Source organism: Dipodomys ordii, unplaced genomic scaffold (assembly GCF_000151885.1).
Source record: "Dipodomys ordii isolate 6190 unplaced genomic scaffold, Dord_2.0 Scaffold37, whole genome shotgun sequence".
Lineage (NCBI taxonomy): Eukaryota > Metazoa > Chordata > Mammalia > Rodentia > Heteromyidae > Dipodomys > Dipodomys ordii.
The window spans coordinates 7,548,595-7,567,071 of record NW_012267253.1 but is presented as its reverse complement, the minus strand read 5'-3'; the positions used below and the strand labels follow the sequence as shown (position 1 = coordinate 7,567,071).

The 18,477-nt window shown below is 49.3% G+C and overlaps 1 protein-coding gene across 1 annotated transcript in view; it reads right to left on the bottom strand.

Moving 5' to 3' along the window:
* The window catches only part of Ttc7a (tetratricopeptide repeat domain 7A), a 118,878-nt gene that overhangs the window by 18,737 nt on the left and 81,664 nt on the right, over positions 1–18,477 (bottom strand). The window contains exons 16-18 of the mRNA XM_013017953.1: positions 5,806–5,922; positions 1,822–1,919; positions 71–205 (exon numbers count right to left, since the gene is read on the bottom strand). Of these exons, the coding sequence (XP_012873407.1) occupies positions 71–205; positions 1,822–1,919; positions 5,806–5,922 (350 nt within the window). The remainder of the gene's footprint in view (positions 1–70; positions 206–1,821; positions 1,920–5,805; positions 5,923–18,477) is intronic.

The window sequence follows — 18,477 nt, the reverse complement described above, 5'->3', positions numbered from 1 at the left end:
ACGGTGGTTTCAGCTAGATACGTGGATATCACTGGGACCCAGCTCCCCAACTGGGACCAGAAACACTCACCAGCCTGGAGCCAGATCTGTTCCAGTGTTGTCCACAGCTGCATGGGGCCCTGTTTCAGAACTGAGGTAGGCATGGTCAACTCCGACATGGCCTCCTCCAATCGTGAGGCTGCAATCGATGATGCCCGCCGAGAGCCTGAAGAGCAAGAGGGCAGGGGACTGAACAGCTGAGTCAGGGTGTCATGCACTACAGGCTCAGAAGCAGCCAGTGCCCAGCTCCTTAGAAACAACAGAGCACCAGAGGCAGGGCAGGGCAGGGCAGGGCAACTCAGCCTGACAGCCAGAGAACAGCCCACAGATCACTAGGAAGGTCCCACTATTACCCACCAAATCTGGGAGAAATCCCACTGAGACTCTATCCCAAAGGAAAACAATCACAAATGGCAGCAAAGGCACTCTTTGACATCTGCTTGTGACACTGAACACAACAGAAATTACCCGAATCAACAATAGGGACTGACAAAATAATTGAGGGGACAACCATCAGAAGTTCTCCTCATAGTAATAAAGTACATGTGGAAAATGGTATGTGTAGCTACTGATGTGAAAAAGTGTTCCCATTATACAGTCAGGAGCAAAACAGAATTTACAAAAGAATATGGTCACATTTGTATAAATAGTAAATACGGGAATCCATGGATAAAAGGGTCCTTTACTGAGGTCTGGTAAAAAAAAAAATAGGGATGTCTTTTTTCTTTTTCTTTTCTCCTGCTCTTTTCCCAAGTGCACATTACTGTTTCAAACAGCAAAATGAAGGATCCTTGGGAAATGGCTCTTACTGTCAGAGAACCTGTCCCGTAGCAGTGCTGGGTGGTGTGAGTCCCTGCTCAGGGTATAAGCTATTGACATTTACAATTCCCCTGCAGATGAAGTGTGAGCACCTGCTTTCTGAGACATTATAGACTCTAATAGGCTCAGGAGCCTTCAGATAAACCGCAGGCAACTTCAGTTTATGACACAAGCATATGAATAGTTCTAAGGAATTCTGCATGACTTTAATTGCAAGGGAGCAACCCCTTAACCCTCTCCTCCTCAGGGTAGGTAGAATTCTGTATGTACTCCACATCACTCTTGGGATGCACCTCTCAAGTCAGGCGTTGAGTCTAGCTATTGAAACCCATTCCATCACTTGACAATGAAAGTGCAATTCAGCTCAGGTACACAGAAGTGAAAGAAAGGCGCAAATGCATGAAATACCTCTCCACTCACGTTCACCCCACAACGAATTCTTGCATTTTTGAGGAAGGTAATCTGCTTTCATCAGGACCTTTGCTCGTGTGTGTGTGTGTGTGTGTGTGTGTGTGTGTGTGTGTGTGTGTGTTTGCAGTTCCTGAATCCATTTGAATTTCAGAAGCGCTGGGTCTGAGGGTGAATTTTGTTCAATAGAGTCAGCCTTGAGCTAAAGAGTTCAGCCCATCTCTTTCTTCCATGAGACTTCTCCACTGGCCTCTGGCTTTGGCTTAAGAGGAAGTAGTCTGTATCTTTTTTACCCTAGTCTCCTTTCTCTTCCCCTGCCTGGGATGTAGGGTCCCTTCCTTGCCCACTCCAGCTGTCCACCACCTATCCCCTGGGCCAGTAGCCAGCCCTACCCAGAGTAAAGATCAGCGCTGAAAGATGTGAGGGCAGGTCCTTTGTCAAGGAGCAGGGGAGGGTTTGCCAGGCTGGGCAGATGCTGCCCTCCATTTGTGCTCTCAAGCTGGGACAGTGAGCTACAGCCCTGCACGGACAGGTTCCTGTGAGGCCCACTCTTACCAGAGTCTGCATCGTGGGCATCAGGCAGGGTCAGATGCATGCCACTCTGTTTCTTCACCATGAGACCCTCACCGAAGCTGCCATCCTTTTCCAGGCCTCTGGAAGATGAAAGGAGGGCATGTCTTAGTGAGGCAAAGGGATTGCATTCCTGTGACTAGCACAGGAGAATAAGGAAGTCTCATAGTAGCAGGCTCTGGGGTGACACATTTAGGTCCCAGAATCATAACCAGTCAGGACAACAGAGAAGAGCTGATACAAGGAGGGGGACAGACAGAGCAGCATGGGTCCAGAATCACATAGGCAGAGGAACAGAAACTCCTCATGCTATTTACTCCCCTCCACTGAGGTAGGTGGGGTCAGAAGGTCCCCCAGCCCGGGGCGAGGTTTCTTTCAACTTCATGATATCTAGCAGAGCACCAGGCCCAGAACGAGGTCTGCAGACTGGCTTCCTGGTCTTTTCAGGGCCCTAGAAGTACCACAGCCAGAGTTCAGGGATGGAGGACCCACTCCCATCCCCTGTCATGGGATTCCCTTCCTCAGGTTACCAGGATGGCTCCAAAGGAGGCAAAGGGGTCTGGGTGGCAGACAAACATGTATGGTTTGTCTTGCCAGCCCCCACGTCGTCTCCAGGTCTCTGCAGCTCCCATGTTTCTGGGGCTCTATCTTTTTGCAAACTGGGAGGTGGGAAGAGCCAGGAAGCTGTTTTAACAGTGGTTGAAACTCACTTCCCACTGACAAGACTCATGACTCGATATGAGGGCTGAGGAAACTCAGAGGTGTGTAACAGCAGAAATTGGGAGGATAGGGCCAGAAAATGTCCTTCCTCTCAGGGACATTAAGATGATTCCACAAAAAATGTCAGGGAAGGAGAGCTGGTGGCTCACACCTGTAATCTTAAGATACTTAGGAGGGCCGGGCGCTGGTGGCTCACGCCTGTAATCCTAGCTACTCAGGAGGCTGAGATCTGAGGATCGCGGTTCAAAGCCAGCCCGGACAGGAACATCCATGAGACTCCTATCTCCAATAAACCACCAGAAAACCAGAAGTGGCGCTGTAGCTCAAGTGGTAGAGCGCTCGTCTTGAGCTGAAGAGCTGAGGGACAGCACTCAGGCCCAGAGTTCAAGCCCCACGACCGACCAAAAAAAAAAAAAAAGATACTTAGGAGGCTTATAGACCTGGAGGATCCTGGTTTGAAGCCAGCACAGATAGAAAAGTCTGTAAGACTCCATTTCCAATTGACCAGCAAAAAGACAGTCTGGAGGTAGAGTAAACCAGCAAACAAGCCCTCAAGGGCTTGAAGCCCTGGGTTCAAGCCCCATTACTGACATTATGAAAAAAAAAAAAGTAGGGCTGGCTGGGAAGGTGGCTCAGTGGCAGAGTGTTTGCTTTGCATGCATGAGGCCCTGGATTTGATTCCTCAGCACCATATAAGCAGAAAAAGCTAGAAGTGGCACTGTGGCTCGAGGATAGAGTGCTAGGCTTGAGCTGAAGTGCTGAGGGACAGCGCCAGGCCAGAGTTCAGGCCCCATGACCATCACCACCAACAACAACAAAAAGTAGGCTGGGTGCTGGTAGCTCATGCCTGTAATCCTAGTTACTAAGGGGGCTGAGATCTGAGAATCTCGGTTCAAAGCCAGCCTGGGCAGAAAAGTCTGTGAAACTTTTATCTCCAATTAACCACCAGAAAGCTGGAAGTGGCACTGTGGCTCAAGTGGCAAAGAACTCGTCTTGAGCTGAAGAGCTCACAGACAGCACCCAGGCCCAGAGTTCAAGCCCCACGATTGACCAAAAAAAAAAAAATTAATTAATTAAATAAAAAAAAATGTATCCTGGCCATTTAGATAACAGGGGCCACAGCTTGGCTTGGAAATAAGCAGCCATCTTAATGGGCTCAGACACAATTTCCACCAAAGCGCAGTGGCTTAGTGTTGGTTCTCTTTTCCTACCTTTTTCCCAGCGCTAGGAGGCATCAGACTGAGAAGCCAATGAGCTAGACACACCAGGTTTAAATCATGAGACCACCTCTTCTCAGCAACCTGACTCTTCTTACTGATCTTTGAAAATATCCAGCTGTTCTGAGATGGAGATAGTCTGGGCCAGTGCCTAGCATGGTGCTGGCTTCCTATCCAGGTTCCTACTCTGTAGGAACACTTTTGGGTCTTGTTTTCTCTCCCATCCTGTGCAGGGACTTCTCCTATGGCATCAGAAACATCTGGTCTCAGAGGAATTATTTGCCACATGGTTTTAGGACAACAGGCAGCATGCTTCCTACCTTGAAGAACCTTACACCCAAGATGGGGAGATGAGATGGTCCAAGCTGAACAAGTAGCAAAGACCGGTATGAGAGGGGTGGAGTGGAGGCGGCTGAGGCTGGGTGGTTGGTGACTCCATGAAGGAGGGGCCTAGGGTGTGATGAGAACATCAAGTCAGCAATGCAGAATGGGCAGAGGAGAGCAAGGGACTGAGCAGGAGTTCAGTGGGATGTAGGCCCAGCTGAGTGCGTGGGTTAAGGTAGGCTAGACTCTAAGGCTGTGGAGTCTGGTCTTGATCCTTGACTGTTCCAAACTGGATTTCATAAGCTGTGGTTTGGTTTGGTTTTGATATGTGTCTCACTATGTAGCCCAACCTGGCCTCAAACTCCTGATCCTCCTTGCTTCTGCCAGGACTACAGGCTTGTGCTACAACTGTCTCCTCTGGTTTCTTTCTAATCAGGGGCACCAGGTTCAGAAAAGACTATCCTGTCTCCTGGGAAAGCCAAAGAACTAGGTCTAGGCTTGTGAGCCTAGCAGAGCCCTGCCCTGGGAAGTTCCCAAGAGAGGCACCAAGGAACCTCCAGCCTAGAAGGGTTCCATCAGATGTGGAGGTCAGATATGAAATGTATGGGTAGTGATTTGAAGAGACCTAAAGGCAGACCCCAGTGCCCCAGCCCCTGAGGGAGCACCGGGCAGCTAACCCTGCATCCAACTCTTCTAAGGAAAGGCACAAGCCAGGCCTTAACTGAGCTAAGGCTGAAGCCTGCAGGGACCTCATCCAAGACTGGCCACCCAGATGAACAACCAGCCATGCAAATAAAGACACAGATAAGGAACAGCCAATTCTAGGTCAGCTTCTCTGCAGAAGGAGGGCTAGGCTATATACCTGCTCTAACTCCTACAGCAGTGATCTGGAGAGGGAGGGGCATCTGAACACAGGTCCCTTTACACCAGAGACCGCCCTCAAGCTCCCATCACTCAGCTGCCAAGCAGCATCCCATCTCTTCATCCAACAAACACTTCTGGCAGCTTCTACTGGTCTTGCCTTGCTCTGTACATCTTGCAGACCCCAAGCCCTGCAAAGGGAAGGATGACTCTGCCCATGATTTTTTTTTTTTTAACTCTGGAGCCTTCTCTGTAAATTTCACCAGGAAAGAAGCTCCTCTAAGGTATTTGGAGGCTTTCTGGACTCCCAGAGTCACTGTGGAAATGTACCTAGGGAGAAGTAGGTGGCCTCCAGGACCCTCTTTCTTCCTCTTCTTCCAGCCTCCAAACAGTTCCAGAAAGGGAAGGGCAAGCTCCACAGCCTAGGACTGAGGAGACTGGGCTGAAGTATAAGCACTACACTTATCAGGTAAGGTGACCAACGAATTAGGTCAGGGCTGAGTCAGTTTCCTACTAGGCTGACAATAAAATGTGCTAATGTAGAAGAGGCAAGCAGCTGATGCTTTAGATAAAGCAATAAGCCCTACCTCATAATGGCTTCTCTACCTTCTCACCACCAAATTCAATCTGTACATGGGATCTTTATGTATGTATGTATGTAATGGAGGACTATCAAGAGGTTAAAACTGTACTATGGGTATAGAAAGTGCATGAGTGCCAGTTCCACATTTTCATCCAAACATTCCCATTTTGTCAGGCATTGTAGCCACCCAACCAATGGCAACCACTGCCTGCCAACTCGACCCTCCTCCCTCTAGCAACAGAGGGAACCAAGACAGCTACTCACCCCAACTGGGAGAAGTTGTACAGTGTCTGCCACAGCCGCAGCATTTGTCTGCAGGTCACAAGGGCGTCCTCTGGACCTTTCAGTACCTGCTCAAGCTTCACTTTGGTGAACATCAGGCTGTGGGGAAGGAAAGCAGCTAGCTGTCAGCAGGCCAAGTGAAGCTTCCTTCTGAGAATGGACCCTAGGGTATTCAGCCTTACCAGGACAGTCCCAGCCTACCCAATTCCCCAGCACAGTCCAGGAGTGTAGCAGCTTCTGGACCACTTCCTTCCACTCTGTTTTTCTGACTCTCCCCATCTTTGTGCCAAAGCATGAGGCACTCTTCTGCACTTGCCAGTGTTTGTGCCATCTGTCCCCTCATCATATCTCACCTTGTGCAAATGCTCTGGGGAGCACTGTCAGGTCTGACTCTCAGCCTGGCTTGGTTTGCTCCATTTCTCACATCCTCAGTTAAGCAGTGCTATGCACACACATTCCATCAACACGTGGCTGTGCTTTATACTTTTGTGCTCCAGAAGACCCAGGATAGGATTTGGGTAAGAGATATCCAGAAAGCAGCTTTCAGACAGTGAGGCTAAGCAAAGAACTGGCACGAAGGCCACCTTAAGGGCAGAATTCTTTATCTTGCCAGCACACAATAGGTGCCCAATTACAATCTCCTAAATGGACCAAGTTTGATTCCTTAACCTAGGATATCCTAGGAAGGTCCTGTTCTATTTTACCAAAGGTTTCTCCCTTGAATTTCCTAGGATAGCCAATTCCCTTAGGATCAAAGGGACATGAAACGCTATTCAATCACCACTAAGGGACAGTTGCTGTGTCATGAGAGAGTGGCTTCAGACTTTCAATCAGAAAAACGGAGTCCTCTGAAGCTGGAAGGCCCACAGGAGGGGTGGGACACAAGGACCCAGGGCCAAAGCCTCAGCATGCTTGCTCACCAGGAATGCCAGTGGGCCGGGAGGTGTTGCTGTACCAGGTATTAGCCCTTTGGTGGGCAAGACATTGACCACTAGCAATACTGACACATCCCAGATGCGTGAGCAGCCTACATAGAGTGTGGCTGAGCCACTGAGGCTTTTTAGTCATCATATCATTGCTGAGTGAATCAACAGGACCAACAGGCCTTAAATCTAACCACTGCCTGTGCAGAGAGCATGCCCATCTAAGGCCACCATACAGGCTTTCAGGTAAGCAAAGCTCTGCATCAGAGGCCCCCATCCTAGACTTCTCAGGCTGCAGAGGGGGTAACCCTACCAATGGAGACCTGGCCTCCACCTACCTGGGGTCTGGCTTCTCTCTCCTCTGTACTGAGACCTGGGCCTTTATGTCCTTCAGCACTTTCCTTTTCATCCCTTCTCTCAGACTGTGACTCACTGATTGAGAATGAAGAGGGTGGAATTTGCCCTGGTCCTCTTTTCAGAAGAGGGGTCTGGCTTCTGGGGAACATCTTACTCCTTCCTTTTCCAGAAAAATGCTTTTCCTGCCCCTGCACACCTGTCCTCCTTGCCATGGCTTCCCTCCTCCACGCTCACCCCATCCCCTAGCCTTGACCTTCATTAAATCTCACTTCATCTCTTCCACACCCTTGACCACCTGGCTGGTCTATGAGGTCCCAAGAGAAGGAATGGGTTCCCCCAGCATATCTGGAGGCTATAGCCTGAGCAGGGACAGGTCTCAACGCCTGGTGGCCAGTGGCACCATCTGCTCCCCCTTCCCAGACTGTCCCAGGATCCAGCCCTCCACCAGCAGTTTTAGGCGCCTCTGCTTTCGGGAATAGGAAGTAGAAGACACAATTTCTGCCTTGAAGGTAACAATTAGAGTGCTATAAATGTCAAATTGCCCAGAGAATCCAATGTTTATTTTGGGGCCAGACTCAGTACGAGGAAAAAACAGAGAGGGTCTTGCTGTAGCTCAAGTCTGGATGAAAGGAGGGTGGAGGGTGGGGTGAGATTTGAGTGGAGGTGGGAGAGAGAAGTTTGGCCTGGGCAGGACTGAAGGCTGGAGCAAAGAATGTTGGGGAAGGGCCAGGCCCGGTCTATAACCACCCCTTCCCTTAGGTAACCAGAGAAGCAGAGTCCTTGGACAGGTGACGTTGGGCTATGGGACAGTTTCCAGACCAGCCCTGAAACATTACTGGACTCTCCGCAGACTCCTCTTGACAAGGGTCCCTGTCCTACTTTTGCCCCTGCATCTGAGAGCCAGGTTGTGTTCTTGGCAGACTAGCTGAACAGGCACCTTGTGCCCAGGACAGAAGGGACTGAAAGCGGAGCTGGCATGTTCATCATAGCAGCCTCTATCAACGCAGGCTGTACCCTCCTGGCAGCTGACATTCCATTAGCATGAGTGGCCCAGAGTGGAATTTCTCAACCCAACCACATCCTCCCTGAGCCCAGCAAGTGCTCCAACAGACACTTTCTGGTCTGATATTCACTCCTGCATCCTGAGGCTCCAGATTAGCTCCTGATTTCTCCATAGTTGGCAGTTGAGCATTGCCAAAGGGATCTTCCTGCATGAAGAGGCCTGCCTGCTAAACGTTCATGCCATCCATCTGTGCACCTTGGTGGTGTGGCCTTCAGGGCCTTTCAGTTAGGCCTCCACCTCTCATTCCTATTGCTCTCCCATGACCTGGGGCTGATCACATGGACGCTAACAGCTCTTAAGAGTCTTATTAGCACAGGCTCCAGGACTTGTCTGTGCTTTGCTTCCCATGATGACATCTGCTAGAACTTGTCCTTCCCTCTCCCACATCCAGATGTCACTCTCAAACTCTTTCTGTGTGTGTGTGTGTCCCTGAGCACTGCACACATACATAGCCCCTTCCAGGACAATCTTCAATGTGTCTGGAAGTGGGTAGCTGATAGCTTGCCTCTAATTTACTGCTAGACCCTTGCTTGAAATGAACCAGCAGCCAACTCAGGGCCTCACAATTAATTCAGCTCTGGGCTCTGCTCACTATGTTATCCACGGCCAGCTCTCTGGGAATACAGTTTCCCTCCCACCCAGTCCTCTGGAATTGGTAGCCATGAGCCACCCATGTGCTCTGGGCCCAGTTTTTCAGATGGAGGTCTAGTGTGCCACTGTGAATTGTGGGTGACACTTTGGGACTAGCAAAACTAGGGAGAGTTAGTTGTAGCCATGGACTTACCAGAAGTCTGTGCTTCCTGAGTATGGCTGGAGATGCTGCTGGCAGTGGGGCAGGACAGGGGATTAGCCTGGCTCCCCATTCCTGTCAGGTACCCTTATATACACAGGGAGTCTAAAATCCACTATTGTATCTGGGCATGGGAGTACACACTGTAATCCTAGTACTCAGGAGGCTGAGGTAGAAGGATTAAGAGTTTGAGGCCAGTCTCGGATATATAGCATGATCTGTTGCAAAACAAGGTAAAAAAAACTAAAGAAAACAGACAAAACTAATCCTGAAGCTACAGTCCTCCAAAAAGGCTCTATGTGACCACCATGCCCTGAGTGCCTGATACTATGTTCAGTCAGCACTTGATTATATCTTCTCTGTCTCTATATATACACAGGCTGCAGAGTTTAGTACAAAAGGTACACTTGTACCAAGCATTTCCAGTCACTCCAGAAGCAGTCTACAGTAGTAGAACCTACCACTTATCTTGTCTGAGTCCATTATACATGCCCACATGGATGGCAAGTACCTGTGGCCCATCTCCTTAGCACTACTGTCTGCCCCACTTCCCTAAATGCCTGGCTTGGTGCTGAGCGCTGGTATCTGCTTAGTACTAGAGTCTGGTTGTATGACTTCTTATAGCTGCAGTGGGTACAGATTCATAGCCGAAGGCAAAGCACCAGCCAATTCCATTCCAAATTGTCCCTTGGCAAAGGCTTATTCCACAGGAGACAGGTACTGAGGAGAAACAGCATGTTCTAGGTATCTGGCTCCTCCTGAATAGGGAAGGGACAGGAAGAGGGTCTTCTTCCCAGGGGACAATCACAGGGCAAAGATGGAAAGAACAGAGAGTCTCCCAGAATGGAAGACAATATTCAGGAAGCAAAAAGACATTCCAGCCGGGCGCTGGTGGCTCATGCCTGTAATCCTAGCTACTCAGGAGGCTGAGATCTGAGGATCTCGGTTCAAAGCCAGCCCGGGCAGGAAAGACCGTGAGACTCCTATCTCCAATAAACCACCAGAAAACCGGAAGTGGTGCTGTAGCTCAAGTGGTAGAGCGCTCGCCTTGAGCTGAAGAGCTAAGGGACAGCACTCAGGCCCAGAGTTCAAGCCCCACAACCGACAAAAAAAAAAAAAAGACATTCCAGCAGAGAGATGGTCTGGTTATCATCCTCAAACCCTAGACTATGAACAGACACTGATCAGAGAATCAGAAACCTAAGCCCACATCCCACTCCTTTGCCACCCAGCTAGGCATGTGACGAGTATCACACCTGTAAAACAGGAGTGAAGTCACACAAGGCTGAGCTCTGAGGACCCTGGGCAGCATTAGTAAACCCCACAGCAATGTGTCAGTCTCTCCAGTTAACAACCCACCCTGATGCTCCAAGGACCTCCTACTTCAACACTTTAGGCTTGCTGGACCCCAAGGGCACCTCTGGATGCTCTAGCAAGCTCTTGAGTTTCTTGGCTCATTCATTAGGCCCTGCAGCCCCTAGCATGACATGGTTCTGGGTCAGATATCCTCAGCTGTGACTCATCCTCTTGTAAGCATTTTCCAGTCCCCTTTAAAAAAAACATTTTTTCCCCATGAGATAATATATGTCAGTATGTTGCCAAGCTGGTCTTGAACTCCTGGCTCAAATGATCCTCTTAGCTTCCCAAGTAGCTGGGGGTGGGAGTTGGGGGTTGGCCTTAGCTCAAGCAGTTGTCTCTTCATGGTGCACTTTCAGCCAAGTAGCTAGGACTTGAACCAGCTTTGTACTGTTTTTATTTTGCTTCAAGCTAAAGAGAAAGAGGACTATGTGGAGAAGCTAAGCCTATTTATGATACCCACAGGCTCCTGTACAGGGAGATGTGAAAGTGGGTGGTTTCTTTGGGGAGGGAAGGAACAGAGGGCATTGTGAATACTGTTCTACTCCACTGCTGGGATGAACAAATCTTGAGATTTGTTCCTGGCACTCTCTAGCTCAGCCTAGACATTGTGGCATGTGTACTCAGTCCAAAGTAGGGAGCCAATGTGCACACAGAAGCCCACTGTCTAGGAGCTTAGCCCTTCTTAAAAATGCCACCAGTGCTAGGCACTAGTGGCTCAGCTACTCAGGAAGCTGAGATCTGAGGACAGTGGCTTAAAGCCAGCCTATTCAGAAAGTCTGTGCGATTCTTATCTTCAATTAACCACCAGGAAAAAAAAAGCTCAGGGATAGTACTCAAGCCATGAGTTCAAGCCCCATGACCAACAAAAACAACAAAAAACACTACTATCAGTGGCTCTGGCAGGCAGCCCATGTGGCTCCTCGGGCATGTTCTAACTGTCCACCACACTCTTGTGGGGTAGGGGGGAACTGTCACCTCCAGGTCACCCCACATGTCAGCACCTAAGGAGCACCTAAGGGGCACAGATGGCTCTTGGCTGACCTGATTACAGCCAGCCCCAGTGGAACCATGAAAGAGTTCAGCCCCACAGGTCTCTGTCCAGGCTAGCTCTCTTCCCATGGAGGACAGACCAGCAAGATCAGCGGCTCTGCACCTTGGCATAAATTGGCTATTCCCCACAGGTCAGTGGTTTTGTCCACCTTCTCAATTGCTCTGGTGAGGGACTAATGAGGAAGATTCCTAAGTTGACACTGGCATCTGCTTCTTTTCCTCCCTCTTTCCAGGCCCTCCCTGGCTTACACTCCCGGGGCAGATCAGACTGCTAATCATTTGTCACAAGGATTAAGACTTGGAGTGCTTCCCATCTGTGGTAAAGGCAAATAATTTCCTTCCACTGGTAAGAGGGTGAGGCTTCTCAGAAATGGGTTGAACATGGTTTTTACATTTTTTTTTTAAGTACTAGTCCTGGGGCTTGAATTTAGGGCCTGAGTGCTGTCTCTTGAGTTTTTTTTTTTTTTTTTTTGCTCAAAGCTAGCACTTTGCCACTTGAGCCACAGTGTCACTTCTAATTTACTGGTGTTTAATTGGAGATGTGAGTCTCATAGACTTTCCTACCCAGCTGGCTTTGAACTGCCTCCTGAGTAGCTAGGATTATAGGCATAAGCCACTAGTGCTTGGCTTGTAAAACCTTAAAAAAAAAAAGTTCAGGGATTGCAGATTTAGCTCAGTGGAAGAGCACTTGCCTGGCAAGTGTAAGGCCCTGAGTTTGGTCCTCAGCTCTGGGGGGAAAGGGAGGAGGGGATGGGGGGAGTTGGTTTTTGTTTTTTTTTTTTAAAAAGGTAGCTCAAAGAGGTAGAATGCTAGCTTTGAGCAAAAGAGCTCGGTGACAGTACTCAGGCCCTGAGTTCAAGCCCTATAACTGGCAAGTAAATAAATAAATATTTTTTTAAGTTTTTTTTTTTTTTTGCTAGTCTTGAGCTTAACCCAAGGCCTGGGGTCTGTCTCTTTGTGCTCTACCACTTGTGCCACAGCACCACTTCTGGCCTTTTCTGAGTGGCTTATTGAAGATAAAGACTCTCACAGACTTTTCTGCCTGGACTGGCTTCGAACTGTGATCCTTAGATCTCAGCCTCCTAAGTAGCTAGGATTACAGGCATAAGCCACTAGTGTCCAGGTAAAAAAACTAGGGATGGGGATGTACCTTAGTGGTAGAGCATTTGCCTAACAAGCACGAGGCCCAGGGTTCCATCTATAGTACTGAAAAAATAAACAATAAAAAAATATGGGAGCCGGGCGCTGGTGGCTCACGCCTGTAATCCTAGCTACTCAGGAGGCTGAGATCTGAGGATTGCGGTTCAAAGCCAGCCTGGGCAGGAGAGACCGTGAGACTCCTATCTCCAATAAACCACCAGAAAACCGAAGTGGCGCTGTGGCTCAAGTGGTAGAGCGCTCGCTTTGAGCTGAAGAGCTGAGGGACAGCGCCCAGGCCCAGAGTTCAAGCCCCACGACCGACAAAAAAAAAAAAAAAGGGATATTTGCTTTGGCTATGTGAGCTGAGGTCAAAGGCCTCCCATCTATCCCCTTACCTAGGGCTGTAATCATCTCCCTCCCTGGAGGACTCACTCAAGTGCTCCACTCTGGAGGGTCGGGGAAGTTGGTGGAACAGAGCAGGCTACAGGGGAGGCCATCACTGTGTGGGTAGTAAGGCACATTTTCACTTTCAGGATCCTCAAAGCAGCAGCAGCTTACACCTACAACACTTAAATAAGGTAAATGCCATGGGCCTGAGGAAGACAAGTGGTCCTGCCAAATAGGATGCAGGGATATTGTATTATGTCCCTCTTCCAGACTCAGTTACTCGCTACACATGCCTGAGCCTTTCTCACAGTTCCTGGGCATTTGTAAAGCAGAGATGGCAGCTGTTGGGAGAAAAAAAAAAGGGAAGCAGAGTCTAGAAGGCCTGTGCCTGGGGCCCAGCTGCCCCTTGGGAACATCAGCTGTTAAGTCTCAGACCACTTCCTGCCAGATCTTGCATTTGGGCAGTGACCAAGTTGTTCTCAAGTTGTTCTTATCTCCTCAGCGCAAGTGCCTTTCCACACATGCATCAAATGTGTGCTGAAGCTCCAGAGGAGGAAGTTGAGTCACAAAGACTCCCTGAGGCCTGGAAAGCTGTTGGTGTTTCCAGGACCAAAGCAACTCCAAGGAGGCAAGGCTGCAGGGCAGCTCCATTCTCCCTTGCCGCACTGGCTTAGCTCCTGGCCATCTCGAGAGCAAGCCTTCCTTGGTGAGGTGAGGGGTGGCAGGCAGTAGGGATGGATTGAATGTACAGAAGGGGATATTACCTCTTTAATGGACAATAATTAGTAATTCTAGCCAGTGGCTGTGCTCTACTGTTTTTTTTTTTTTTTTTGTCGGTCGTGGGGCTTGAACTCTGGGCCTGGGTGCTGTCCCTCAGCTCTTCAGCTCAAGGCGAGCGCTCTACCACTTGAGCTACAACGCCACTTCCGGTTTTCTGGTGGTTTATTGGAGATAGGAGTCTCACGGTCTCTTCTGCCCGGGCTGGCTTTGAACCGCGATCCTCAGATCTCAGCCTCCTGAATAGCTAGGATTACAGGCATGAGCCACCAGCGCCCGGCTGTGCTCTACTGTTTTAATGAAAAGTTCTATTTTTATAGAAAACCTAACTGAGAGAAAAGCAAGCTGTTCTGAGTCAGGCAGCCATACCTCTGGAAACTCTTAATTCCTCAGCCAGGAAGCCAGACCTTGTGCACACACAGTACAAGGAAGTAAAACAAGCGGACCCGATCTCCTGCCACCCAAGTTGGTTTCAGATGGAAAGCTGTGTCCAAACTCTAGTGATCCATGTCCTTTCTAGGGGCAAGGCATTTAAGCTCCTCAGAGCCTCAACTATGTCCTCACAATAGTTCCCATCCTTCCTAGTGCTGATGGTAGGATTGCTCCTTCAATGAAAGACTAGTAATGAGCTCAGTAGTATCTGGCAAGGAGCAAGGACTTGGAATATTATTGCAGATAGGAAATGCTGGAGTTCAGGCATGCCAGGTTGTCCAGCCACCAGAAAGTAACAAACAAGTCAAACCAGAACAACAATGCAGGGTCAGACACACATCAAACAAAACCCCCCACAGCTCCTCTGAGGGTCTCCTGGAGTGTGCAGGGTGACCATCCCTGGGTTTCTAACCTGGGGGTAATAGATGGAGGGTAGGTCATGGTTTCTGTCCCAAAGAGGCTTTCAAACTCAAACAATACGTGCCCAAAAGAACAAAATCAGGCTCTCAATGGAAAAGTTTAGCTGTGAACCACAGGGGCTCTAAAAACAAACTAAAATCAGAGGGGAGTCTGAGGATGGGCAGGATTTGGATGTCAGAAGTAAGAGCAGAAGAGCAAAACCTCTGAGCAGAAGCCAGCTGATTCTGGCTGCAAGTCAGCCTACCATCACTTGGTTCTCTCAAGGTGGCTCAGACACTGGCCAGAATGCCAGGGATATACTGAGCTCTTAGATTTGTCCAAATTCCACAGCTCTGGGAAAGATCCCACCAGAGTAAGTGGCTGGCTACCCACACATATATTTGGGCTTAAACTCTGGGCCTGGGCGCTGTTCAGCTCTTCAGCTCAAGGCAAGCATTCTACCACTTTGCCACAGCGCCACTTCCAGTTTTCTGGTGGTTAATTGGAGATAAGAGTTTCTCGGACTTTCCTGCCCAGGATGGCTTTGAACCACAATCCTCAGATCTCAGTTTACTGAGTGCTAGGATTACAGGCGTGAGCCACCAGCATCCGGCACACACATGTTCTTTGAGGTATGACTTTACTGGCATTCTAGGAATAGCCTCTCTGAAAGGGGAGGGCCATGCCAGCTTTATTACCTTCCTAGAAACTAATCCTCAACGTGCAAGGACACCTTAGCAGCTCTTCTTAACCCTAAAACCAATGACTTTCCCCTAAGGTTACAGGATTATGCTGACCGATCTTCTCTAATCCCTGAAGGCTCATGATGATCCTCCATTTCTTAATTAGTTCATTTGATGTGAGCCAACTTTAAAGCTTTAAAAAGCAACAACCTGAAAACTTAGGCTTTCTGAAGTAGTTCCCATCCTTCAGAGGCCATTCATTCTGTATGCTGTGTTGACTGATGGCTGAGCCCAGTGGCTTCCTAGTCTGGGCTTCCCTTTACTGCAGGCCACCTCTAGTTCCCACGGATGCATGACCTTAAGCAGACATGTACATAACCACACAGAACCTTTCCATAAGCAATCAAGGTAGACTCCAGAAAGATCCTTAAGTCGAACAAAGGTTTCCAGCCTAGCACGGCTTTAGTCTATCATCTCTACACAATGAGCAGATGCTCAGGGGGACAATGGCTTCTCAGAGTCCATAAGGCAGGTCAACTCTGCTTTATGGGCAGGACAAGGGCTGTATAAAAATCCATGAAGAAGGTGAGGTCACATGTGCCAGCCAAGGCGGGGAAATGTGAATGTCAACCCAGCTTAGTGGAGGAGGAGCTGACCTTTGGGAAGGATCTGCTGCTGTTGATTACGCCTGGCTTAGCACTTCCTCAGCCACACGGCCTGCAAGCTCACAGTGGCTGCTGTCCTTGGGAGCCGAGGCAGCCAAGTGTGTTTAATGAACCCAACAAAGTGATAAACTATGTTTGTGTTAATACCTTTGATTCCAACCACCTCACTGGAGTGTTGGTATTTTAAGCATCCTTTTGATGTACCACAAGTCCTTAGCAAGAACAATCAAATAAACACTGGATTTAAGGCAGAAATGTTAACAGAAGTCCCAGGACCCTGAGCCCTTCTGTTAAGGGAAACACAGCACTAGAAACTTGTCACAGTAATCTGATAAATGGGTGGGGCAGGCCAGGTAACTTAGAGGTGCCCTAGAGGTTCAATTTTAGCTTTAACTGGATCTCGATAATGTCTGGCTCCAGCTAAGGCCTAGTTATCAGCTCAAACATTTTCCAAAACAGTCTAGGTTTCCTGGGGCAGATGGTTGTGGTGGTTCATTTGTTTACCCATGGCAAGCTCTAGCGTGTGGAGAGGGCCATACTGTTCCCGCATAAGGTGTCTCTGGGGCTCTGACACACCTTCCCCTAGGACTTTCCAAGTCCCCTAGGACCAGGGCTGGACCAGCAGGAACTCCCAGCACTACCTATCTCTGACCAGTGTGTTGCGGAGCCCCTTGGGTGTGGGACGAAGCAGCCTTGCCCACTGCAGAACAGGGAATAGTACACATTTACTCCTTTACCACCCTAGGTATGGCCTGGGCCTTCAAAGCCAGTCTGGCAAGCTGCCAGGGCTGGGTGGGAACAGTGACTGACAGGCTAGATATTGGAAAGCTCCCATCATCAGCCCAGGAACTTTGTTTGGTTGCTATGGTGACCTTCACCACAAAGGTCTGACTAAAGCACAAGGAATCTGTTACCTAAAACCATAGCCTGACATCACCCATGGATTCAGGAAGGACGCTTATCAGTGGCCCGTTACTCTTGACCCCACATCGCTGCCCCTCCCTGGACAGGCTTCTCAGCTGCCTCCCCCACCCCAAGTAAGCCAGGGCCAGCAACGATATCTCTTGCTTAAGGGCCTTCTCATATTCCATACAGAGAAACTGCTGTCCCCTGGGGCCCGCTGTAGGCTTCAGCCTCCTGGCTGGCTGACGAGGGACAGCCTGGCCAGCACATGTGCCCATGGCTTAGTGGGAAGCCCATAGGATTTCATGAAGCTGCCCGGGGGTGTCCAGTTCCCACTGTGCCAGGTTCACACTGTCCCCGAGGGGCCATCAGTTTCTGCCTCATCACGTTCTGCCTTTTTAAACTTGAACTCCACCAGCTAAAGGTCATCGCACAGCATGGAAATCTGCTTTTACTTCCCAATCCCTGAATCTGAAGGATTTTCAAAAGCTCGACTCCATGAAAGCTGGGTGCTCTGGGTACCTAGACGGCGCCCGTGGGAGGATGGTGATCTCTGGTACAGCTGAGGAACTCAAAACAATCTCTTTAGAACTGCTTCCTCCTCCACTCAGGCCCAGCTTGGCCCACACTTCTGACCTCCAACCCCTGGACCGGCACATGTAGAACTGCGGCCCTTGGGACCCCGGTGCCAGTCTGACCCTCTCTGTGACATCTTCACCACTCCACACTGCTGCTTTAGACATGGCTCTCTATTGGCTTAACGACCTTCTTCAGTGTGAGTCTCAAAGAAGCAGAGGCAGAGGAGCCAGGGCAGATGTCTCTTTTCAAGTAGGAAGTCTCTCACGGGGATAAGCACATGTGGAAGGGGGTCCATGAATCTCCCACTTTTGCACTGCAAACTGCCACCTTCTTTCCTCCTGGTGGCAGTCTGTCTGTTCCACGGTCGGCCTCAGCAAGGAGGAGAAACTTCTAAAAGGCCTCATTCATCACACTTCATGGGGACAGTGAAATTAAGAAAGAGGAAGTTTGGTTTGTGTTGTTTTGTCGAGCAATATTTACTGGACCAGTTGGTTAATTAACTGCCTTGGCAATAGCTGGAGCCAAACGAGGCTTGTTCCCAGTGCAGGGAGCAGCTGGAGAAGCAGGACACAGTGTTAATCGAAGAGCAATGACATTTCCAGTGATCCCTGACCTGTAATGGACTCAATGACATTTCCTGCTAATCCATGGGTTTCTGTACTCCCGGGTTTCATCTGCGTGGAACAGTACTGACTTAACTGCAGTGACATGTTCATGACCTATGGTCACTCAACCAAGCTGGCAGGAAGATGGATTCCTCAGCCTCCACCCATCTATATGTATATGATATATATGTGTATATGATACACTTAGGCATATGTATCTACACATTTGTTTTTTGCTTAAAATAAGAGATTTATTCTTTAAATTCTGTGGGTCATAAGTTCCTATATTTTCTCCAGTTTCATAGCCTTTTAGGTTCAAATCAAAACAGAGATCCTGCACACCAGGAGGTGATGGGCTTTGTGGTGGCTCATGATAAGACACTGCTTCTCCGCTGCTGACACCTGGATGTACAGGTAGAGGAAAGTGAAGCACTATTGCTGGTGGGATACACTTGTTTCCAAGTTGTCTACAGCACAACATTGCAGTGACAGAAAACAAAAGGGTGAGAGAGGCCCTAGCCCCTAGGGCTCCTGAAACCCCA